We start from the raw sequence: 24987 nt of genomic DNA, 5'->3' as shown, positions 1-24987 counted from the left end.
GATGTCTTTCGGGCTAACCAATGCCCCCGCAGCGTTCATGCATTTGATGAACAGCGTGTTCCGGCCTTATCTTGATTCGTTCGTTATAGTATTCATTGATGATATTCTGGTGTACTCGCGTAGTCAGGAGGAGCACGCGCAACATTTGAGAGTTGTATTGTAGAGATTGAGGGAGGAGAAGCTTTATGCAAAATTCTCCAAGTGTGAGTTTTGGCTCATTTCAGTGGCTTTCTTGGGGCACGTGGTGTCTAGCGAGGGTATTTAGGTTGATCCAAAGAAGATAGAGGTGGTTCAAAGTTGTCCTAGACCGTCCTCAGCCATAGATATTCGTAGCTTTCTTGGATTCTCATCTATCACATCGCCCTTGACCAAGTTGACTCAAAAGGGTGTCCCATTTGCGTGGTTGGACGAGTGTGAGGAGAGCTTTCAGAAGCTCAAAAGACAGCCTTGACTACGGCTCCAGTATTGGTTTTGCCATCAGCTTCAGGTTCATATACCGTGTATTGTGATGCTTCAAGAGTTAGGATTGGTTGTATTGATGCAGGAGGGTAGAGTTATTGCTTATGCTTCTCGTCAGTTGAAGCCCCATGAGAAGAACTACCCTGCTCATAATTTGGAGTTGGCTGCCATAGTCCATGCATTGAAGATTTGGAGGCATTATTTGTATGGCATATCTTGTGAGGTATTTACTGATCATCGCAGTCTTCAGCATTTGTTCAAGCAAAAGGATCTAAATTTGAGGTAGCGAAGGTGGTTGGAGTTGCTTAAGGATTATGATATCATTATATTGTACCATTCGGGAAAGACCAATGTGGTGGCCGATGCTTTGAGTAGAAAGGTATTGAGTATGGGGAGTTTGGCATATATTCCAATTAGGGAGAGACCCCTAGCAGTTGATGTTCAGGCCTTGGCCATTCGGTTCATGAGGTTGGATATTTCGGAGCCCAGTCGGGTGTTGGCGTGTGTGATTTCTCGGTCTTTCTTATATGATCGCATCAGAGAGCGCCAGTATGATGATCTGCATTTGCTTGTCCTTAAGGACAGAGTTCAGCATGATGATGCTAATAATGTGACCATTAGTGATGATGGAGTGTTGAGGATGCAGGGCCGGATTTGTGTGCCCAATGTGGATGGGCTTAGAGATTGATTCTGGAGGAAGCCCATAGCTCGCGGTATTCCATTCATCCGGGTGCCGCGAAGATGTATCGGGATTTAAGGCAGCACTATTAGTGGAGAAGAATGAAGAAAGATATTGTGGGATTTGTAGCTCGGTGCCTCAATTGTCAGCAGGTGAAATATGAGCATTAGAGACCGGGTGGCTTGCTTCAGCAGATGGTTATTCTTGAGTGGAAGTGGGAAAGGATCACTATGGACTTTTTTGTTGGACTTCCACGGACTTTAAAGAAGTTCGATGCTATTTGGGTGATTGTGGATCGGCTGACCAAGTCCGCACACTTCATTCTTGTGTGTACTACCTATTCTTCAGAACGGTTGGCAAGGATTTATATCCGGGAGATTGTTCGTTTGCATGGTTTACCGGCTTCCATCATTTCAGACAGAGGTACTCAATTTACTTCCCAGTTTTGGAAGTCTGTTCAGCGAGAGTTAGGTACTCAGGTGGATTTGAGCACAACTTTTCGTCCTAGACGGACGGGCAGTCCGAGCGTACTATTCAGATATTGGAGGACATGTTGCGTGCTTGTGTTATTGATTTCGGAGGTTCATGGGATAAGTTTCTACCGCTTGCAGAGTTTTCCTACAATAACAACTACCAGTCGCGTATTTGGATGGCTCCGTATGAGGCTTTGTATTAGAGGCGGTGTAGATCTCCAGTTGGTTGGTTCGAGCCCGGCGAGGCTAGGCTATTGGGGACAGATTTGGTTCAGGGTGCCTTAGAGAAGGTGAAGATGATTCAAGAGAGGCTTCGTACAGCGTAGTCACGTCAAAAGAGTTATGTGGACCGAAAGGTTCAGGATGTGTCCTATATGGTGGGTGAGAAGGTCTTGTTGAATGTTTCGCCCATGAAGGGTGTTATGAGATTTGGGAAGAAAGTAAAGTTTAGTCCGCGGTTTATTGGGCCTTTTGAGGTGCTTCGGAGGATTGGGGAGGTGGCTTATGAGCTTGCGTTGCCACCCATCTTGTCGAGTGTGCATCCAGTATTTCATGTTTCTATGCTCCGGAAGTATATTGGAGATCCGTCTCATGTTTTCGATTTCAGCACGGTTCAGTTGGATGATGATTTAACCTTTGTTATGGAACTAGTAGCTATCTTGGGTCGTCGGGTTCGGAAGTTGAGGTCAAAGGATATAGCTTCAGTGAAAGTGCAGTGGAGAGGTCGGCCCATGGAGGAGGCTACCTGGGAAACCGAACAGGAGATGCGAAGTAGATATCCTCACCTATTCGAGACTTCAGGTATGTTTCTTGACTCGTTCGAGGATGAACGTTTGTTTAAGTTGGGGAGGATGTGACGACCCAGCCAGTCGTCTCATGAGTTACCGCTCTATTTTCCCCATTTCTGCTTCTTTATGCTTCGTTATCCGTGTTTTATGTGATCAAATCGAGTAGTTTGCGTTCGGAGTGGATTTGGTAAGTAATGAGACAGTTAGTCTCTTTTAAGAAGGTTTAAGTTGGAAAAGTCAATGGATGTTGACTTATATGTTAGAGGGATCGGATGTGAGTTCTGATAGTTCGGTTAGCTTCGGGAGGTGATTTATAACTTAGGAGTGTGATCGAAATTGGTTTTGGAGGTACGGAGTAGAATTAGGTTTGAATTGGCGAAATTAGTATTTTGGCAATTTCTGGTTGGTAGGTGAGATTTTGATCCGAGGGTCGGAATGGAATTCCGAGAGTTGCAGTAGCTTCGTGGTGTCATTTGGAATGTGTGTGCAAAATTTCAGGTCATTCGGACATGGTTTGGTTGGGTTTTTGATCGAAAATGTATTTTCGGAAGTTTTTAGAAAACTTAGGCTTGAATTCTATGTGAATTGATGGATTTGGCATTGTTTGGGGTGTTTTGATTATTGGAACAAGTTTGAATAAGTTATTGGATTGTGTTGGTGCTTTTGGTTGAGGTCCCGGGGGCCTCGGGGTGATTTCGGATGGCTAACGGGAAGTTTTGGAACTTGAGTGATAGCAGATTTTCTGCTGCTGCTGGTGTTTTTGCACCTATGGTTTGGGGACCGCAGGTGTGGTATCGCAGATGCGTGGTTTGGGTCGCAGAAGCGGAAAGGCTGAGGAAGGCCTGGAACCACAGATGCGGAAGGGGGACCGCACCTGCGCAGTCGCAGAAGCGGCGAGTGGACCGTAGTTGTGGTGTTGGTCGGTTTAATGAAATTTCGCAGATGCAGAGAAACGACCGCAGAAGCAGTACCGCAAAAGCGGCTATTGGACCGTAAATGCGGTTATGTATGGACAGAAGGTATATATGTTTCTTTTTCGCGATTTTTGAAGGGTTTAACCATTTTTAACTTCGGACTTAGAGGTTTTGGGCGATTTTGAAGAGAAATTTCAAGGGGGTAAGGATTTTGGACTTAAAACACACATCATGAATTAGGACTGAAATTTAAGGAATTAATGGACAAAAAATGGAGGTTTAGGGCTTGAGTTTAAGAGGGCTTAAATTAAGGATTTGAGGGGTCAATTGAACTCCGATTCGGGTATTTTTGATATGTATGAATTCGTGAGGAGATAAGGAATCTAATGATGTAAAAAATTCTGAGTTTCAAGAAGCGGGCCCGGGGCTCGGGTTTTTCTAATTTCGGGATTTTTGATATTTTTCGATTGTTTTCGCTTGGGCTTTGTTCCCTTAGCATATTGTGACATATTCGTTCTGGTTTTGGTCAGATTCGACGCGCGAGGAGGCCGATTTGAGAGACAAAGGCGTCGCGAGCTAGAGATTTAGCCGGTTTGAGGTGAGTAATGAATGTAAATGATGTTCTGAGGGTTTGAAACCCCGGACTTGCATATCGTAGTGCTATATTGAGGTGAGACACGCGCTTGATGATGAGTGTGAGGTCGTTTACTATTGGAGATTGTGACTTGGTCCGTCCCGATTGATGATTTTACTGCGTATTTGATTGAAACTTATTTGTTATCATCATTATTTGGACTAATTGTCATATTTGGGCTTCGTGCCAACTATTTGAACCCTCCGGAGATTTTTATCACTATTTTCTCACTGTTTTGGCTTACTACTTGAACTCAGTCATACTGTTTTCCACTGTTTTACAACTCAGCCACATTTTACTCGGTTTTAGAACTAAAATGATATTTTAAATGATCTTTTAGGCTGAGGACTACTGTTTTACTAATGCCCGAGGGGCTTATGTGATATTTCTAGACTGAGTATGGCCGAGGGCCAGATGTGAGGATACATTGATACTGATATGAGGCCGAGGGCCTAAGAAACATATATACGCCACGAGGTGGCTGATACTGATATGAGGCCAAGGGCCTAAATTTGATGCTACGAGATGGCTTGATATTGCGCTTGGGCCGTAAGGGGCCCCTCCCGGAGTCTACACACCTCCAGTGAGCGCGGGTACCCAGTTGTGATATGAAAGAGAGAGCCCGAGGGGCTAGTATTGTTCTACGTGTTTATTTTTCTTTAACTATCTGTCACTTAACTGCTTATCTATTGTAGAATTATCTCATTCTGCTTTTCATTGGTTTATTGCTTTTATACCACTTGTTTAACTGCCACATTATAGATTACCCTGTGTTACGTGATTTCTTACTCTCAGTCATTATTTATTCTTATTACTCACTGGGTCGGAGTATTCACATTACTCCTTGCACCTTGCGTGTAGATCCAGGTGTTCCAGAGGCTGAGTGAGAGCTTTCCACTCCATCAGCATTATCCGGGAGTATCGAGGTAGCTGCATGGCGTCCGCAGCCCTGATTTCTTCCTTCCTTTCTATTATATTCCGCATTCCTACACTATTTGTGTAGAAGGCGGTTGAACTTGTATTAGAGGCTCGAGACTTGTGACACCGGATCAGTGTGGGCTATGTAGTATTATTATCTTTTGACTTCCGCATATTTAGCTTGCTGATTCAGAACCTTATTATGTTAATTTGATAATTAAACTATGTTAGCTGATAATGGATTTTATAAGAAAAAGGGTTGTGTTTGATAGTTGTTCAGGCTTGCCTAGCAATGTGTTGGGCGCCATCACGACCGAGGTTGGGGTCGTGACAATACCAAACAGTTTAATTTTCTGAAAACTAGACACAAAGTTCTATAACTTTTATTTTAGATTATCTCCAAATTCCTTATAGATTGTGAGATATAAGCTTCCAAAGTCGGGTAAGTATAGCAAAATTTTTCCTCTATCCGATTGCGAAAAGCCTTCCCTGATCGCGATTAATAGGCCAATATTTCCCATTTTACTCTTCGCAATCACGTCCAATTCCCCGCAATTACAATGCACACTGCTATAGCAAAAATCTAGCAACTAAAAATGGTCTAGAAATAGTCTAAAACCACCCTGAAACTCACCCGAGTCACTCGGGACCCCGTCCGAATACACCACCAAGTTCCTTAACATAAAACGGACTTATTTGAGGCCTCAAATCACACATAACAACATCAAAACTACCTTGATCCTACGAATCACAACCCAAATTCAAGCCTATGAACTATGAACTTCTCAAATTCCGAAACCGATGCCGATTTATATCAAAACAACTCCAATTAACTTCAAATTTTGCACGCAAGTCATAAATGACATTATGGACTTATTCAAACTTCCGGAATCGGATTTCGACCTTAATATAGATAAAGTCAACTTCCGGTCAAACTTTCAAATTCCATTTTCTAACTTTCGTTAATTTACGTCGAAACGACCTACGAAACTCCAAATCAACATGCAGTCGCGCTCCTAAGTCTAAAATCATCATACAAATCTATTGGAATCATCAAAACACCATTCCGGAGTCATTTACACAAAAGTCTGGTACTCTTTTCATTTAAGCTTCCAAAATAAGAATTGTTCTTCCAAATTGATCCCAAATCATCCAAAAACCAAACTCGACCATGTGAGCACCTAATTTTTGAGCATGATTGAATTTCTTTTTTAAATCACTTTTTACTATGTAAATATATTTTAAGTTTATTCTGCAAATTTTAACTCTTATTTCACCTTTTATAGGTTTTACTTAAAAAAATTAAAGTCACAAAAAAAAGAGTCACATTTTAGTATAAGTTTTATCTTTATTTGACAAAGAAAGAAAAGATTCCAAAAAAAATATAATTTTAATTAGTTTAGTTTAATTTTAAGTGAGAGATTTTAAGAATTAAATATTGAGTGTAGTAATTTTACCACTTTTTATTTACTTATTTAGTATGAGTAAACTTTATTTTATTTATTATCAAAAAGCAAATCATCGAAAAAAATTAAGAACCAATCACAATTGGCCAACTAGCAAAGATTCCTCCCCGTCCAACTTTGTAACATATTTTGCAAATACACAGCACACACTCTCTTTTTTTCTATTCTTGCTCTCCACTATTCACCCAGGGCCCACTCATAAAATATTCTTTTACCTAGACTCACCATCCTTACCCTAAAAAAACACACACACACACACCAAAATAGAGATTTAGGAAAAGGGACGAAACAGAGGAGAAAAAAGGAGAACACGAAAAGGACTGAAGAAAAACGAGCATAACAGGGCATAGATACATAGGAAATTGAGAGGCAAAAAAAGGGAGAAAAGGGAAGGATCCTCTTAAATCTCTTACAGTTCCTTCCTCTCTTAATCTTCTCATACTTACAATCACAAAGGAGGGTGAAAAAAACACAGCAATTGCTGCTCAAAATCACCCTAAATACCATCATTCTTTCCTCTATATCCAGCCATATAAACCACCCATTTTCCTCCAGATCTCAACCACCTAACATGCATTAAACCACCTTAAATCCAATGTAAAAACCAGCACACAATTTGTAGTAAAATTAGGTTGAAAAATAGTCCAAACAGGCCACAAAATAGCTTTTTTTTTTACTCATAATAGTGGCATTTTTTGGGTTCGAGAATCCAGTCGAACAACAAAGTTTCGAGCTCCGATTAGTGGTCAAGTTCTTGTTTTGTTCGACTTTGAAGTACCGATGTAATATTCAAAACAAAGTTTGTCAATACAAATATTGTAGTCTTCAGAGCACTTCACAGACCGAGGTAGGGGTTTTCTGCTCGAAGGACTTCCACCCATTTTAGTATGTTCCACATCTCTTTTCTTACTTCTTTAGTGTTCTGTTCATTAGTTTGATTTATTTAGTTGCAATTTTGTTACTGTTGAGTATTTATACAATTATTTAGGAGTGATTATTGGCTGGTAGTTAATTTTGGGCATTTACTTGAAACGTTCTTTTATTAAGCCTAATAGTTATATTGAATGTCCAGTTTAAGGTATAAGGAGTGGACTTAGTGGTTATGAGAGTGGAAGATGTAATTTGCTCTTAAATAAGGACCAAATTTCAGATGTTTGACAATTGAAAAGAGAAATCGAGTCATTATTTGGCCTGAACAAGCTAGTCGGCTCGTTTATCCTTTACTAATTGATTTTCGCCAAATATAATTCCAAATAGAAGGAAGATTTCTAAACGCTAGTTGCTTTAGGCGCGATTAATGAAATGATTGTCATGATTATGGGTACGGCGCCCATGGCATAGTCATAATATGTAAACCCCAACTCGAGTGCGCATTTCACTCGACTTGACCATAACTTCAAATAATATTAATAAATATGTTGTAAATCACGGATGTGTTTCACGTGATGCGATTCGCAATGTGTACAAAAATAATAAGTGAACGGCATCGCAATTTATTTAAATAAATTTTATAAATCCTAAAAGCAATTAAAATGTTGTTAAAAATGCACAATAGGTCTCAAATATGTAATAAATCAGATAATTAGGCCAATTATTAATAGTTGAGCGACCGTGCTAAAACCACAAAACTTGGGAGTGCCTCACACCTTCTCCCGGATTAACAGAATTCCTTACCCGGTCTTCTGTATTCGCAGATCGTAAATATAGAGTCAAATTTTCTCGATTTGGGATTTAAAATAAACCGGTGACTTGGGACACCATAAATTATTCCAAGTGGCGACTCTAAGAATAAGTAAATAATCTCATTTCGATTAATATACTTTAATTGGAAAAACTACATATCCTCTCGGAAAAAGGAGGTGTGAAAGACCACACACAAAAGTCATGATTCATTTTTCAAAGCTACCCGAGGTCTTAAACCGCTGAACGAGACGCTAGTTCTCAAAATAACAAGTCGGATCATTACAAAGGTGGACCAAAAATGTAATGGTATACAAAATTTAGCATTTTCGGTTAGACCAATTATTTTGGGTAGATCTCATTCTCAATATAAATAGTCCTAATAATGTCAAAAGACTCATATTACGCAAAAAAGATATATTTATTTTAGAAAATGAAGGTGGCAAAAAAGAAAATTATTTCCACCGACGACATCGTTTTCCCATAATGAATCCCACGATGAGTACAACGTGTAAGGCTGGTGAGTCCACAGTCTACTCAAATCTAGTTAACGTGGCGATTCCATCGACCCGCTCGGCCTAGTAAAGCTTCTCTCTCTGTGTGCGTGTGTGTGAAATTCTTTGGATTTTCAACCGAATTGCAGAAATGGCGGATCGATTTTATCCAAATGTAATGCCGGATTATGTAGCAGAAAACCCGGCAGTTGAAGAAGAAAAGCATCCAATTCCACAAGGCACAAATGAATCACTCTTGAAGCTTCTGTCCACACCGTACAATACTCTATCCGAGAAGTTCAAACGCACCGCTCTCGATCTCAAAGAAACTGTAACAACTCTCTTCTTCCTTATACACATTTTATACGGTTTCATAATTCTCGTAAAGAGAACTTCTATAGTGTTAGATATTTTTTTTTTTAATAATTTTGTTGTAAAGGACAATTATTGAGTGGTATAAATGTAGTCTGTATAAATATTGAGGATTTATGTAGTAACCGTTAACTAATTTGAGGTTAAAGCATTCCCAATTTATGTGAGTGTGTTTAACTATGTAAGGAGCTTTAAGAAAAATGAAAAACTTCTAAAATTTATGGTCTAAAACAAGCTTTTGTGTGGCTATAAATCATCAAATTAGAAGTAAAATGAGAAGTTTAAAGTTTAATTATTTTAAAATATAAAAATGTGGCATTCTTTGTGTGACATGCTAAAAAAAAGGTGTTACATAAATTGGGATGGGGGAGTAAATTATAGAGAATTGGTGTGAAAGGGGTTTAAATGAAGTTGAATAAATATTGAGGATATATATGGTAAGCGTTAACTAAGCTTGAGGTTGAAGCATACTATTCCTCACGTCCCAATTTGTGTGATAGCATTTGACTATATAAGGAGTTTTAAGAAAGAATGAAAGATTTCTAAAATTTATGGTCTAAAATAAGTTATAGATATTTGTGTAACAATAAATATTTCACTAAAGGTAAAACGAGAAGTTTAAAGTTTAATTATTTCTAATATAAAAATGTGCAATTCCTCATGGGGCATACTAAAAGAAAGTGTTATTTCCTGTTTTTCAATTTATGTCACACTCTTTCCTTTGTAATCTCTTCAAAAAAGAATGACATATTTCTATATTTAATTACAATTTTACTCTAATGCCTATTTAACCCTTAGTGAGATGATTTATAGCTATACAAATAGCCATGACTCATTTTACACCACAAGGTTCAAAAGTTTTCCTTCTCCATACCTAGTCAAACACCGTTACATAAATTGTGATGGAGGGAGTACATAAATGGGGACGGAGGGAGTAAATTATTGAGAATTGGTATGAAAGGGGTTTAAATGAATTTGAATAAATATTAAGGATTTAAATAGTGGACGTTAGCTAGCTTGAGGTTGAAGCATTAACTAGTTTGAGGATGAAGCGTTAACAAGTTTGTGGTTAAGCATTAACTAGTTTGAGGTTGAAGCGTAGTTGTTGTTAACTAATTCTTGTAGAGAACTTCTGATGGTATTGGTAGAGGATTTTTTTCTTTTTCGGATAAACTATTGTGTATAAGGATGAAGAGTTAGATGGAGTAGAAGGATATTAAGGATCGATATAGTTGATTTTAACTGGTTTGATATGAGGTATATTTGTTGATTTTTAAACTAATTGATGGCTGGTGTGGTTGCTGACAGATAGTGGTAGAGTCATGGGGACTAACAAGGCAACAAGTTCCAGACTTTACGCTCTATTGTGGAACTCTTGGGACTGCCTTTTTGCTCTTCAAGTCCTATCAGGTGACAAATAACACGAACGACCTTGCTGTTTGCTCTCAGATTGTTAAGGATTGTGACTCTGCTTCTCGAAACTCCAGGTCAAAAGTCAATCCCTTTTTTACTATATGCATCATTGTTTTCAATTTAAGGTTTACAATGCAGAAAGATAACCAAAATGGGCTTTTTTGGTTAATTCTTTTGTGTTACTTTGATCAATAACTCACACTCCGTTCTTGGTTTTCAATTTAAAGCTTCAAATGTCGTCAAGATAAAAGATTGGGCCTTTATAAGTTGATTTTATGTGTCAATTGGATCCATGAGTTTTAATTATTTGACATTCCTTTGTGGATTTTTCAATTTAAAGCTTCAAACGGCAGCAAGAATACGGGAATGGGGTTTTTTGGTCGATTTTTTGTGTTACTCTTGCTCAAACGAGCTTTAGGGAAGTGATGACTTTCTGTCTTTTTAATTTAAAGCTTCAAATGGAAGCAAGATAAACAAAATGGCCTTTTTAGGTTGATTATTGTGTTAAATTGAGCTACGAATTATAGGGATGTGACGTTCCTATGTGGGAGAGCTGGGGTTTGTGCACTAGGTGCAGTTGTTGCCAAGTACATGGGGGATGATCAACTGGTTCTTTACTATGTTACTCAGTTTAAAGAGGTTTGTTCTTGATAGTTGATAACTAGACTTTCATATTGTAGTTTATTGTAGTTTACTATGCCTATCGTGATTACTTACGAAACACTCATTTGTTTGTGTGAGCAGATAAAATTAACTAAAGATCTACCTGATGAATTGCTTTATGGTAGAGCTGGATTCCTCTGGGCTTGTCTATTCATGAATAAACATATTGGCAAAGGAACAGTTCCTTCCTCCTACACCGTAAGTGCAACAGTAATTTATGTAATCTAAGCGGGCATTAATCAGATGGTTGTGGTCTCCATTCCGATCTTTTTATTCTTTATTGTTTCTTAGGCTGCTGTTGTCAATGAAATCATCGAGAATGGAAGGAGATTAGGAGGGAGGGGCAGAAGCCCATTGATGTATGAGTGGTATGGTGAGATGTACTGGGGTGCAGCTCATGGATTGGCTGGCATTATGTATGTTCTAATGGATTTTGAACTGAAACCAGATGAGCTTGAAGATGTCAAAGAAACTTTAAGGTACATGGTTAAGAATCGGTTCCCCAGTGGAAATTACCCTGCAAGTGAAGAAGATAAGCGGAGAGATGTTCTCGTCCATTGGTGCCATGGAGCTCCTGGGATTGCTCTAACACTTGTCAAGGCAGCCGAGGTAATAACTTTCTTCAATGCGATTTACTTCAAATACTATAATGTATGCATCTCATTGATTGGTCCCCTTACTTTATGTCAAATGTGTACTACTATAAAGATGGATATTGCTGTTATAGGTAAAAAGTTGTTACAGAGGGGTAAAATATAACAAAAATATTGATTCCAAGAAAACCTTGGGTTTTATAGTGAATGACTGTTATATAAGGATGTTGTTATAGAAAGGTCTGACGGGATATATTATGGATATTTGTTGATACTGTAACTTGGAAATCCATGGATTTTTCTAATGCCCAGGTCTTCGGAGACAGAGAATTTCTTAATGCAGCAGTAGATGCAGCAGAGGTAGTATGGAACCGCGGCCTTCTTAAACGTGTCGGGATGTGCCATGGAATCAGTGGGAATGCTTATGTCTTCCTATCGTTGTATCAGCTCACAGGAAACGAGGAGTATTTGTATAGAGCAAAAGCTTTTGCCTGCTTCCTTCTTGATAGAGCTCACAAGCTAATAGCAAAAGGAGAGATGCATGGAGGAGATAGCCCATACTCTCTATTTGAAGGTATTGGGGGTATGGCTTATCTTTTCCTAGACCTGACAGAACCTAAAGAAGCTAGATTTCCAGCCTATGGCTGTGAAAAAGTTCATGCCACTTAGAGAATGTAGTAGCACTTCTCTTAATGTATAGAAAACTTATTCTGTGACATGCACCTTAATATCTTCTGCAGTATTTCATATGCTTTTACGGTTTTTTCCCACTTCCCCTGTGAATGAGTTTGACACCTTCTTGTCCAGGTAGAACTTCAGTCCTTTCAGCACTTTCGTTTCTGAAAGGAGAACCTTAAGAGACTAAAAGTTCTTTATTCTTGATATTGAGCAACCCTTTCCTCAGTTAAATTTTTGGTCTATCATCACCCTTGCCGTTAGGAAAAAGTCTCGTTTTTACTCTTGACTCATAATGGAGCTCCAGTCGTCGGAGGGTAATTCTAACAATGGTTGAGGGGTAAATTTGGTTTTTTCTTCTCAAAGGATTTGGATGAGCGAATATTCCTTTTCATTCTGAGCTCAGTTAAGGGCGAGGGCAAATACGAGTACAGGGGAGTGAGAGGACACAAAGCGTAATGGAGAGGAAAATTCAATTATTTTTGATAGTACATAGACAAATTTGGGCCTTTCTCTTTTGAAAATAACGGGATAATGGTTTGAAGAATTAACCTAAATAGAAAATAGCGGGATAATGGTTTGAAGAATTAACCTAAATAGCCATTCACGCAGCTGCTTAAACTTAAAATAGCCGATGAATATATAATGTATGTATAATTTATATATAATATGTGTATAATCGTGTATATTCAGTGTATTATTTATGTATACCAGCTAGGAAAAGTAAATAGTTATTATAGTCGGCTATTTGTGCAAATAATGGTTGGCATTGCTTCACTTCAATGTGTTAGTTTTTCCAACAATTATGGTGATGTATGGGAGAGGTAAGCAATGATGCAACTCTCCTTAGTGAGATAAGCAATGATGCAATTAGTGGTAGGTGAGATGAGAATATTGCAAATTGATCCTTCTTGGTAGGTGAGATGGTAGTATTGCAAATTGATCCTTCTTGGTAGGTGAGATTTGCACTTTTGGTCCCTATCTCATAACTATAAATACCCCCTTCCATTTCATTGTGTAACACACCAAAAAAAAAATATCAAAACTCAAGAAGAAAGAGTTTGGGAGGGAGAGAGATGTAGTTCCTTTAGGAATGTTTCCTAACAGGGGAGTGACAAAATAGTGAGTAGAAATACTAGTCGGGTATTTTTCGGGAAACACTTTTGTGTGCGCCACTATTTTGGGTAGAGCTCAGGAATTGTTGTACCTCCAAATTATTGGGGAAGTCTCTCTTTGTATGCCTGCTAAATGTTTTAGTGGAAGTTGGTGTCGGATTTGTGGACGTAGCCTAAACGTTTTAGGTGAACCACGTTAAATATTGTGTCATTTATTTTTGGTTTAGTTGATCATTTATTTTATTCCGTTGTGCAGTAGTGTTTAGTGCCACCGGGTCCTAACAAGTGGCATCAGAGCTTTGGTTAGAGTACTATTCATATGTACGGTACTATTCATACGTACGAGTACTATTCATCCATACGGGCACTATTCATATCCACGGTTACTATTCACCATCGGAATTTTTTTTAGATTGCAGAAGTCTGTCAAATTCTGATCTAAATGGAGGCGAGGACAAGCAAGATGGTCAACCTGAATGGCACAAATTATCACTTATGGAGAAACAAGATGAAGGATCTCCTGTTCGTGACAAAGATGCACCTGCCGGTGTTCAGTTCTCAGAAACCTGAAGATAAGTCAGACGAGGACTGGGAATTTGAGCACAACCAAGTGTGCGGCTACATACGGCAATTTGTTGAAGACAATGTGTACAACCACATTTCTGGTGTGACACATGCAAGGTCGTTATGGGACAAGCTCGAAGAGTTGTATGCCTCTAAAACAGGTAACAACAAATTATTTTACTTGACAAAATTAATGCAAGTAAAATATGTAGAAGGGACAACTGTGGCAGATCACCTTAATGAAATACAAGGGATTGTCGACCAGTTGTCGGGAATGGGCATAAAGTTCGATGACGAGGTACTTGCTCTTATGGTGCTGGCAACACTCCCAGAGTCATGGGAAACCTTGAAGGTTTCAATCACCAATTCTGCACCCAACGGTGTGGTAAACATGGAGACAGTCAAGAGTGGCATTCTGAATGAAGAAATGAGACGCCGATCACAAGGAACATCTTCTTCACAGTCAGAGGTGTTGGCTGTTACGACCAGGGGGAGAAGTCAAAATAAGAGCCAGAGTAACAGAGATAAGAGCAGAGGTAAATCCAACAAATTTGCAAATGTTGAGTGCCATTACTGCAAAAAGAAGGGGCATATCAAAAGATTTTGCCGACAGTTCCAGAATGACCAGAAGAAGAACAAAGGCAAAAAGGTGAAGCCCGAAGAAAGCAGTGATGATGAAACGAACTCCTTTGGTGAGTTCAACGTTGTCTACGATGACGACATTATCAATCTGACAACCCAAGAGATGACCTGGGTGATTGATAGTGGGGCTACCATTCATGCGACGCCACGGAGAGAACTCTTCTCATCTTACACACCTGGAGACTTTGGTCGTGTAAAGATGGGAAATGCCAATTTCTCAACAGTTGTAGGCAAAGGTGATGTTTGCCTAGAGACCATGAATGGGATGAAGCTACTTTTAAGAGATGTCAGGCATGTTCCAGATATGCGCCTGAATCTGATCTCCGTAGACAAGCTCGATGAGGAAGGTTACTGCAATACCTTCCATAATGGCCAATGGAAGCTCACGAAGGGCTCATTGGTGGTGGCGCGGGGCACGAAGCAGTCAAAGTTGTACGTGACCCAGGCGAGCATCTCCCAACAAGTTATAAATGTTGCGGAGAATGATAGCAATATCAAGTTGTGGCATAGACGTCTTGGCCACATGAGTGAGAAGTCAATGGCGCGTTTGGTAAAGAAGAACGCCTTACCAGGTCTAAACCAGATCCAGTTGAAGAAGTGTGCTGACTGTTTAGCTGGGAAACAAAACAGAGTTTCGTTCAAAAGATTCCCTCCTTCCAGAAGGCAAAATGTGTTGGATCTGGTACACTCAGATGTATGTGGGCCTTTCAAGAAGTCCCTCGGTGGTGCCCGATATTTCGTGACCTTTATTGATGATCATTCACGAAAGACATGGGTATACACGCTGAAGACCAAGGATCAAGTGTTTCAAGTTTTCAAACAGTTTCTGACCTTGGTGGAAAGAGAGACTGGTAAGAAGTTGAAGTGCATCCGGACAGACAATGGCGGTGAATACCAGGGTCAATTTGATGCTTACTGTAAAGAGCATGGTATTCGACATCAGTTCACACCTCCTAAAACTCCCCAGTTGAATGGCTTGGCTGAGAGGATGAACAGAACTTTGATCGAGAGAACCAGATGTTTACTCTCTCATTCAAAGTTACCAAAGGCTTTCTGGGGTGAAGCTCTAGTTACAGCAGCCTATGTGCTGAACCATTCACCCTGTGTCCCTCTTCAGTACGAGGCTCCAGAAAAGATTTGGTCAGGAAGAGATATCTCTTATGATCAATTACGGGTATTTGGCTGCAAAGCCTATGTCCATGTTCCGAAAGATGAAAGGAGCAAACTTGATGTCAAGACAAGGGAGTGTGTATTCATCGGCTATGGTCAAGACATGCTTGGCTATAAGTTCTATGATCCGGTGCAGAAGAAGCTCGTCAGGAGTCGAGATGTCGTGTTCGTTGAGGACCAAACAATTGAAGACATTGACAAAGTAGAGAAGTCCACTGATGATTCTGCTGAGTTTGAGTTGCCTCCAACAGTGGTGCCGAGACAAGTTGGAGATGATGTTCAGGATAATCAACCTGAAGCCCCTGATCTTCCTAATGAAGATGAACCAGCAGATACTGAAGGTAACGAGGACAATGGTGATGATGATGCAGACGAGGAGGATCAACCTCAACCACCAATCCTCAATAACCCTCCTTATCACACAAGATCTGGAAGAGTTGTGCAACAGTCTACCAGATATTCTCCACATGAGTATGTGTTACTCACTGACGGGGGAGAACCCGACAGCTTTGAAGAAGCTATTGATGATGAACATAAGGAGAAGTGGATAGAAGCCATGCAAGACGAGATGAAATCCTTGCATGAGAACAAGACGTTTGAGCTGGTGAAGTTGCCGAAAGGCAAGAGAGCTTTGAAGAATAAGTGGGTGTTCAAGATGAAGCATGATGAACACAATTCCCTTCCGAGATTCAAAGCAAGATTGGTCGTCAAAGGTTTCAATCAAAGGAAAGGCATTGACTTTGATGAAATATTCTCACCAGTTGTGAAAATGACCTCAATACGCACGGTGCTGGGATTAGCAGCAAGCCTCAACCTGGAGGTTGAGCAGATGGATGTAAAAACCGCCTTCCTACATGGTGATTTGGAAGAGGAGATATACATGGAGCAACCAGACGGTTTCCAGCAAAAGGGGAAAGAGGACTGCGTTTGTAGATTGAGGAAAAGCCTCTATGGCTTAAAACAGGCACCAAGGCAGTGGTACAAGAAGTTCGAGTCGGTGATGGGGCAACACGGCTACAAGAAGACAACTTCAGACCATTGTGTGTTCGCTCAGAAGTTTTCTGACGATGATTTCATCATCCTATTGCTCTATGTGGATGATATGTTGATTGTTGGCCGGAATGTTTCCAGAATTAATAGCTTAAAAGAACAGCTAAGCAAGTTCTTCGCCATGAAAGACTTGGGGCCAGCAAAACAGATCCTTGGGATGAGGATTATGCGAGACCGAGAAGCCAAGAAGTTATGGTTGTCTCAGGAGAAGTACATCGAGAAGGTACTTCAACGGTTCAACATGGAGAAAACTAAAGCAGTTAGCTTGTCCTCTTGCTAACCACTTTAGATTGAGCACCAAGCAAAGCCCGTCAACAGATGATGAGAGAAGAAAGATGGAGCGGATTCCATATGCTTCAGCAGTAGGAAGTTTGATGTATGCCATGGTTTGTACACGGCCAGATATCGCTCACGCTGTAGGAGTGGTAAGTAGATTTCTTTCTAATCCAGGAAAGGAACATTGGGATGCTGTTAAGTGGATTCTCAGGTATCTTCGAGGAACCTCCAAACTATGCTTATGTTTTGGAGAAGACAACCCTGTGTTGGTTGGCTATACTGATGCAGATATGGCCGGAGATGTTGATTCTAGAAAATCAACTTCAGGATACTTGATTAACTTTTCAGGGGGAGCTGTGTCATGGCAATCAAAGTTGCAAAAATGTGTTGCATTATCAACTACTGAAGCTGAATTCATCGCAGCAACGGAGGCTTGCAAAGAATTGATATGGATGAAGAAGTTCTTAACTGAACTTGGATTTTCGCAAGACGGTTATCAGTTATTTTGTGATAGTCAAAGTGCTATCCACCTTGCGAAGAATGCCTCATTCCATTCCAGATCCAAACATATTGATGTGAGATATAATTGGATCAGGGATGTGTTGGAGAAGAGGATGTTGCGGCTTGAAAAGATCCATACAGACGAAAATGGATCGGACATGTTGACCAAGACTTTACCGAAAGGGAAGTTTGAGTTCTGTAGAGAAGCTGCAGGGATAGTGGATCCACCATATAGTTGGAAGGGGGAGAATTGTTAGTTTTTCCAACAATTATGGTGATGTATGGGAGAGGTAAGCAATGATGCAACTCTCCTTAGTGAGATAAGCAATGATGCAATGAGTGGTAGGTGAGATGGGAATATTGCAAATTGATCCTTCTTGGTAGGTGAGATGGTAGTATTGCAAATTGATCCTTCTTGGTAGGTGAGATTTGCACTTTTGGTCCCTATCTCATAACTATAAATACTCCCTTCCATTTCATTGTATAACACACCAAAAAAATATATATCAAAACTCAAGAAGAAAGAGTTTGAGAGGGAGAGAGATGTAGTTCCTTTAGGAATGTTTCCTAACAGGGGAGTGACAAAATAGTGAGTAGAAATACTAGTCGGGTATTTTTCGGGAAACACTTTTGTGTGCGCCACTATTTTGGGTAGAGCTCAGGAATTGTTGTACCTCCAAATTATTGGGGAAGTCTCTCTTTGTATGCCTGCTAAATGTTTTAGTGGAAGTTGGTGTTGGATTTGTGGACGTAGCCTAAACGTTTTAGGTGAACCACGTTAAATATTGTGTCATTTATTTTTGATTTCGTTGATCATTTATTTTATTCCGCTGTGCAGTAGTGTTTAGTGCCAACCGGTCCTAACACAATGCCTACAGCAGACATTTAGGTAAGCACCATGATCTTTCTTGCCCATTAGATTACTGTGATGCCAGATTAAAATTTGGTTATATGAACAAAGAAATTGAAAGAATTATCTGACTCGGAAAATATGTGTCCACTAAAAACTGTTCTTTTTATCCTGTAAGATTCAATGAAGATTAACAGAATATTTTGCTGTAAAAACTCTGGAAACGTGTTGTAGAACTGAGGCGCGTAAACCATCGTCCCTTTTATTGATCAACATACAAGTAGAAATATGCCGAAAATGTGATATGGTATTGTTTGATAAAACTGAGATCGACATTCAACTCTGAAAAATAAGACCCAAATGCCGGCTCCTCCCAAACCTTGTGCATAACGGGAGTTTCGTGCACTGGGTTGCCCTTTATTCAACGTCGCTGGCAAGCAGTTTATTATATGAGCTTTTTGAGGAAGGTGATAATCAACTGATTGACCTGTTCAGGAAACTGCTCTTGTACAAAATGACTGCCTTCTGGTAAGAATATGGTTTCCAGATTAGGCACATATTCTTTCACCATTCCACTTTTAACGTATTGCTCTAATCCACCAAATTTAAGGGCGTAATCCTTCTCTCCCATTACAAGCAAACAGGGAACCTTGACTTTGATATCTTTAACTCCATATTCTTCTAGCCAAGCCCTGTCAAAATACCCTCCCTTTGTCACAAGATCATAAGTGCTAAATGAAATGAAGAAATTTTTACAAGAATTAACCCAAATAACTGTCCATTCAACCACTTAAACTAAAAATAACCGGTAAATGTATAATGTATGTCTAATCCATATATAATATATTTATGATTATGTATAATCAGTGTATAATCTGAGTTTATAGGCTAGAAAAAGTAAATAAGGAATTTAGCAAGCTATCTGTGTAAAAATTCCAAATTTCTATTGGATAAATTACATGTGCAGTATCATTTAGAGAGTTTCAGCAACAGAAGCGAATCCAGTTCAAGATTTAGAGTCAGTCGGAGTAAAATAAGTGACGATTCACATACTAGTGTGGGAAATGTAATGTGTGACTTGTTTATGCTGTGATTGATAATGAAGGTATCGTTAGGCGATGCTTAATAATGAAGGGGTTGTTATATATATGATTTACTTACTTCAAAAGGGTATTTTGCCTTAAATAGTTCAACGCCCGCATCTACGGCGTAGGCCTTTGTCAGGCCATTATGGCACGATATCGGTTGTGGCATGCCTATGTTAATGGCACAATGTCGGCTGTGGCAGGCAACTATGGCATACGGCCACTATCGACCGACATTATTTTTTCATGTTCTATTCCACGTAAGACAATATACAGTCCTCGCATAATTTAAAGCGGTATTAAATAATATGACATCCAAACATTTCATTAGTTATGTGACAATATTTATTTCTATTAATATGGCCAACTAAATACGGTATTATCTAATTTTGAATACTGTGCTAGGATTAATTAATGTAATTATATCTAATATTAGAATTTAAGTAGAAGTGACTGACCTGTAAGGCACCTGCAATGCTGTTCGGAAACTTGACTTTTCGTAAAGAGATGCGTAGTTTGCAAGATCCTCTTCTGTGAACCAGTCAGGCACTGGAGCAGAAGGATCAACCAAATCCATTATTTCCTCATCATCTTTTGCAATTGGCAGTTCACTTCCAGAGAACATAGTATATATGTTCTTAACTACTGTTTTTGTATCAAAACGCCCAAAGTCCTTTTCAGCTCGCCCTGGTTCCTGCAAAAGCGGAAAGAATTAATGTGTACGCAGACATTACCCCTACCTCGAGGATAGAGAGGTTGTTTCCGATATACCATCATTTCAAGAAGACGAGAATTATTAGTCTAGCTGGTGACCGGAAAATGTTTTCCCGAAAAACATATACTATTAAGGATTGTTCATATTATTAGCAAATTTGGGAGTATTTTGATGAAAATGTTGAATTCCATAGATTAATTATAGTGCCAAAATGTTAGTTGAAGCAAGTAATATGAAACTTAGCGTCTGATAGTTGTAAGGAAAATACTAGCTTTGGTCGGTGAGTGAAAAATGTTTTCACGGAAAACATATAGTATTATATATATATTACTCATATTATTAGCCGATCAGAAGTATTTCGATGAAAATTTTGAATTCCAAAAGTTGAATAATGTTTAAAGCCAAGATAGTTGTAAGGAAAATAACATTTGTTTATAAATAAAGTAAGTTATTTTCCCCACATTGGATGAAAACGACTCCCCACAAAAATTATTTTCTTGATTTTTTTTTTGTAATACCAAATATATGAGGTTTAAAGACATGAAATTACCTGCCATCTCAACATATAGAACCCATTGGGAATGAGATCTCGAGGAAATGTTTCTGGACCAGTGAGAAGAAAGGGCACACCTAATGTTACAACAGTTGAAACTCTATCAGGGTGTACGAGTGCAAAATGGTAAGCTACTCGAGCTCCAAAATCCTTCCCCACAAGAAAAACCTACATAAATAATGGAAGAATATTTTAGTAAATTTGTTACTAAAGACGCATAGACAACAAAATTTAAGTGATTTTTTTTTAATCTATCCAAGTACTCAGAGTTATCAATATCGTGAGGGAAATGGTATGTGAATTTGATGGGTTTAATTGAACCTATCATTTTTAACGTTGTATATATTATATACATTCGGAAAATCACTAATTTCCATAGGTGGATGGACTATAGATTCGATGGGTTTGAGAACCTATCAATTTCGACATGGTACATAAATAAGCATGCAAAAAGAATCAATAAACGACAACATTTATATATATATATATATATATATATATATATATGGGACAATAGGAGATGACTTGACACCTCTCTTTGGCCAAGGACCCTATTTATTTATTTTCTCCTTTTTTTTGGCTTTTATCCCTTTTTCCCCTATTTATGTGCTATTTAAAAAAGAAATATTCTTCTTTAACTAATTTCAACAATCACCAAATTAAAAAATCAAAACATCATATCATTTCACTTTTCTTTCTCCCATGTGTTCGGCCGTTACTAACATAATGAACTCATTTATATCTTTGCTCATTACTACTATTATTTATTTCTTCTCCTAAAATTCCTCCTCTTCCTTCCTAATTTCTTACACCTTTTCCTTCTTCTTTCCTACTTTCTCCATTGCAGATGGATTATGAGTTGTTCTTTTTTCTTCTTTTTTTGTGTATGTATCTTTGAAAAGGTTGAAATTTATAACGTTAGTTGTTACTATTCATCTTTGCTTTTTTATTTCTTTTACTTTTCTTAATTCTTAGTCGAAAACAATTGTCATTTTGAAATATGTTTGAAACTTTTTCCTGCTTTAATTGCAGAAAATTAGAATATTATTGTGCTTAATGTATTATAAGATTCTGATGTTTTCTTTCTCCTTTTTTTTATTGATTTTGTTTTTATGTTTTTTGCAGGTTGATTAATGCTGTGTGTAGTTGCTGCATTTGGATTAATTTGTTTCAAGGATAATGTTAAACCGTTTTCTAGATGGTATTTTCTGGAGCAATTGCACTTGTAATTCAGAAGACGTTTAAGTCTATCACAAGGAGTGGTAATTGATGTTGTATTACCTTTTGCCAATAATGTTTTCTTTATCCTTTTTAATTTCATTGATTTTAGTTTTGTGTTTTTTGCAAGTTGATAATTAGTAGTGTGTTTAGTTACTGCATTTAGTTTATTTCATAATTTCTAAGGATATTGTTAAATCGTTCTAATGTGCATTTTCTGGAACAATTTGTGATTTAGAGGATTTTAAGTCTATTATGAGAATGGTAATTGATGTATCATTATCTTTTGCCTGAAGTGTTGGTTGATAAAAAAAAAAATCTTTGCCTACAAATTTAGTTTTATGTGAAAAAGGAATAAAGATCAATTAATTTTATGGTTTTATGTTTTGTTTTTATTAATTCTCGTATTTACACCTAAACTATATATAAGGTTTTAAGTACAAAAAAATTTGTTCAACTATCTCCGACTTTTCCCCTATTTTTCCTTCTCTTTCTCCTTTGATTTTCAAATAGTGGATGAAGTATCTGCCTCTATAAAATAAATTTTTAAGCAAGACGGTGTTTAGGACAACTTTTATTTGAACATTTCCATTGTTATGAATTCTGATCAATTTGGTTGTGCCTTTGTGGAAAAACATTTCTCTTTCTTTTTAGTACATGATGAATATGAAGTACATCTTATCGTGCATATTCTGACCTCTTATACCTATTCATAGTCATAATTGATAGTGCAATTTATAAAAAGAAATTTACTATTTGTATAATACTTATCCAGCAAAATTTTGTTTTGTTTGTATTCAGACATAATGTTAGATTTTTTAACTTACGAATTCTGATTCACAATATTTTTTACTTACTGGGTTCTACAATTAAAAAAAAAAGAGGTACTTACTGGCGAAAATTGATGGGAGCAAAGATGACTATATATGAAATAATGAAGAGAGTATAAAATGGAAAGCAAAAACTATTTGAGGAAAAAAATGTATTTTTCAGATTTTTTTTCGAAAATTAGCAGAAGGAAAAAGAAGAATAAATTTGATTATTTTAAAAGGAATAACAAATATTAAATATTTGGGGTACAATAACAAAGGGGTCCAATATGAACGAGTGAATCAAATAGAAGGAAGAAATGAGTAAGAAAAGAAGAGGGAAAGGAAAAGAAGAACCGTGGGGGGGGGGGGGGGGAATAAAGAAGGAAAAATTGGAAATAAAACTATCATTCTATAATAGATGAATAAAATATAAATCACGTCTTATATACATATATTTTTAAGAAATTGATCTTCAACAAATACAATCAAATAAACACTAAATGCACACCAAAGTATCTTTTACTCAATAACTTATGAAAATATAAAAAACGAAAGTACTTTTTAAGAAATATAACCAAATATACCTACTATAATTGGAAAATATTAAAAAACGAATCTAAAGTCTCTAAAAGCCTTTGATAGAGTTTTAAAATTAGTAGAAAATATTTTTCTTTTTAATTTATCTTCTCCTAAAATGAGAAGACTTTCAAATCTTTTCCAAAGTACATTTGGTAAAATTTTAGGAGTATGAATAGTGGAGTACTGATGATGTATGACGAGCAATTGAGTTTTATCGAATTATTATAACAAAAAAGATGTAATTTTACTTGCCTATATTATTGTTACTATAATATCAATAGACTTAACATGATATTTATAGGCGAGACCAATAAATTCTCATGGTTTTTCTTCCTTTTACCTCAATTCACTTAAAAAAAATTATCTCATAAATCCATTAATATTTTTTAACAAAATAACCGCGCAAAGCGCGTCAAATTCACTAGTATACCATAATCTCAAAAGAAAAATAGGTTCAACCTAGGAATCTTAAAGGTTGAACCGATCAAGTTTATATTCTAAGACTTACCTCTGCCCATACTTGTATAGCTAGGAGGTAACGGATACCTAATGAAATAGTTAAGGCGTGCAAGTTGGCTCAGTCACCATGATTATTGAATATAGCGTACTTGGGTCGTCATATAAACTAATACATTCTTTGACACAGGGGATGGGGGGATGCAAGGTTGAGGTACCCGGTTCATATGAACCCAAATTGTTTTACACAAAACATGAATTTATATATAAAATCTATTACAATTGCAATAAATAGTAGATATAAACTCATAGCTTTTAAAATATAATTGGTTTAATGCTATGAAACTTAATATTGAACACATAAAGCTTAAATTCTGAAGTTGCCAATGCTTTGTCACGATTTGATGGTAACTACTGAAAAATTTGACTTCTAAAAAAGAAACAACAATCTGATGTAAGTAGTAATATGTAATCTGCACAGGATTCTTCACCTGGTGGATGCCTAATGAATCAAGCATGTCCAGAAGATCATCGACAAGGTCCCTGAATGTCGTCTTCTCCGGTTCTGCAGGCAATTCAGACAAACCATAGCCTCTGAAGTCAGGGGCTATGCCTCGAAATCCTGCATCCGCTACTGCTATCATCTGATGCCTCCACGAGTACCATATCTCAGGGAATCCATGAAGAAAGAATACTGCAGGGCCTGCATATATATAGCTACTTTAATTTCAGTATCAATTATTCACGTCACAGACAGTGGTGGAACCAGGATTTTTACTAAGAGGATTCAAAATATAAAGAATCAAGCCCACAAAGAAGGCATAGGGATTCAACATCTACTATATATGCATGAAAAATAACTTTGAACGCGTATATACAGTGTAATTTTCTGACGAAAAGATTCTGACGATGAACCCCTAGCGTCCCTAACTCCGCGCTAACAGAGAAAAGAAGATGAGATATGGAGTAGGACCTGTTCCAATCTCTGCAATGTGAAGCTTGAGTCCTCTTACATCCACATAATTGTGCTGAATCTTCTCCATTTTCGTAAGGTAGGAAGGTTTGATGGGAGTGCAACAAAAATTAAAGAGAATTAATGACAAGTCAATGTGTTATTTTAACTCATAAATGGATGCTTTTTATAATGTTAAGTCATGTGGTTCATTCAAATATTTAAATA

The 24987-nt window shown here is 37.8% G+C and overlaps 2 protein-coding genes and 1 long non-coding RNA gene across 3 annotated transcripts; 2 read left to right on the top strand and 1 right to left on the bottom strand.

Annotated features, from left to right (window-relative positions):
* Positions 1-8513: 8513 nt before the first annotated feature.
* On the top strand, positions 8514-12316 carry LOC104218045 (lanC-like protein GCL2). The gene is made up of 6 exons (XM_009768446.2): positions 8514-8836; positions 10186-10364; positions 10818-10929; positions 11035-11151; positions 11245-11562; positions 11859-12316. Exons 1-6 carry the CDS (start codon positions 8657-8659, stop codon positions 12213-12215), a joined length of 1263 nt encoding a protein of 420 aa, XP_009766748.1. The 5' UTR covers positions 8514-8656; the 3' UTR covers positions 12216-12316.
* A 6301-nt stretch (positions 12317-18617) lies between these two features.
* On the bottom strand, positions 18618-24953 carry LOC104211986 (epoxide hydrolase 2-like). Its single transcript, XM_009761159.2, has 5 exons — positions 24781-24953; positions 24299-24510; positions 20740-20910; positions 19933-20168; positions 18618-19081 (listed from the first exon to the last, which is right to left on the bottom strand). Exons 1-5 carry the CDS (start codon positions 24848-24850, stop codon positions 18835-18837), a joined length of 936 nt encoding a protein of 311 aa, XP_009759461.1. The 5' UTR covers positions 24851-24953; the 3' UTR covers positions 18618-18834.
* Positions 21510-22197, top strand: LOC138876494 (uncharacterized). Its single transcript, XR_011401796.1, has 2 exons — positions 21510-21644; positions 21868-22197. It is a non-coding gene; the product is annotated as an uncharacterized lncRNA (long non-coding RNA).
* Positions 24954-24987: the final 34 nt, after the last annotated feature.

Source organism: Nicotiana sylvestris, chromosome 8 (genome assembly GCF_000393655.2).
Source record: "Nicotiana sylvestris chromosome 8, ASM39365v2, whole genome shotgun sequence".
Classification (NCBI taxonomy): domain Eukaryota; kingdom Viridiplantae; phylum Streptophyta; class Magnoliopsida; order Solanales; family Solanaceae; genus Nicotiana; species Nicotiana sylvestris.
Note: the sequence above shows the minus strand (reverse complement) of the source record. Positions and strands in the feature narration are given on the sequence as shown.

Excerpts from the sequence above, each read along its gene's own strand:
- LOC104211986 (XM_009761159.2), bottom strand. The coding sequence starts at position 24,850 with ATGGAGAAGATTCAGCACAATTATGTGGATGTAAGAGGACTCAAGCTT. Across the intron at positions 24,511-24,780 it reads CATTGCAGAGATTGGAACAG|GCCCTGCAGTATTCTTTCTT; the intron begins GTCCTACTCCAT and ends ATATATATGCAG. Across the intron at positions 20,169-20,739 it reads TCTATATGTTGAGATGGCAG|GAACCAGGGCGAGCTGAAAA; the intron begins GTAATTTCATGT and ends CCGCTTTTGCAG.
- LOC104218045 (XM_009768446.2), top strand. The coding sequence starts at position 8,657 with ATGGCGGATCGATTTTATCCAAATGTAATGCCGGATTATGTAGCAGAA. Across the intron at positions 8,837-10,185 it reads CTCTCGATCTCAAAGAAACT|ATAGTGGTAGAGTCATGGGG; the intron begins GTAACAACTCTC and ends GGTTGCTGACAG. Across the intron at positions 10,365-10,817 it reads TCTGCTTCTCGAAACTCCAG|GGATGTGACGTTCCTATGTG; the intron begins GTCAAAAGTCAA and ends TACGAATTATAG.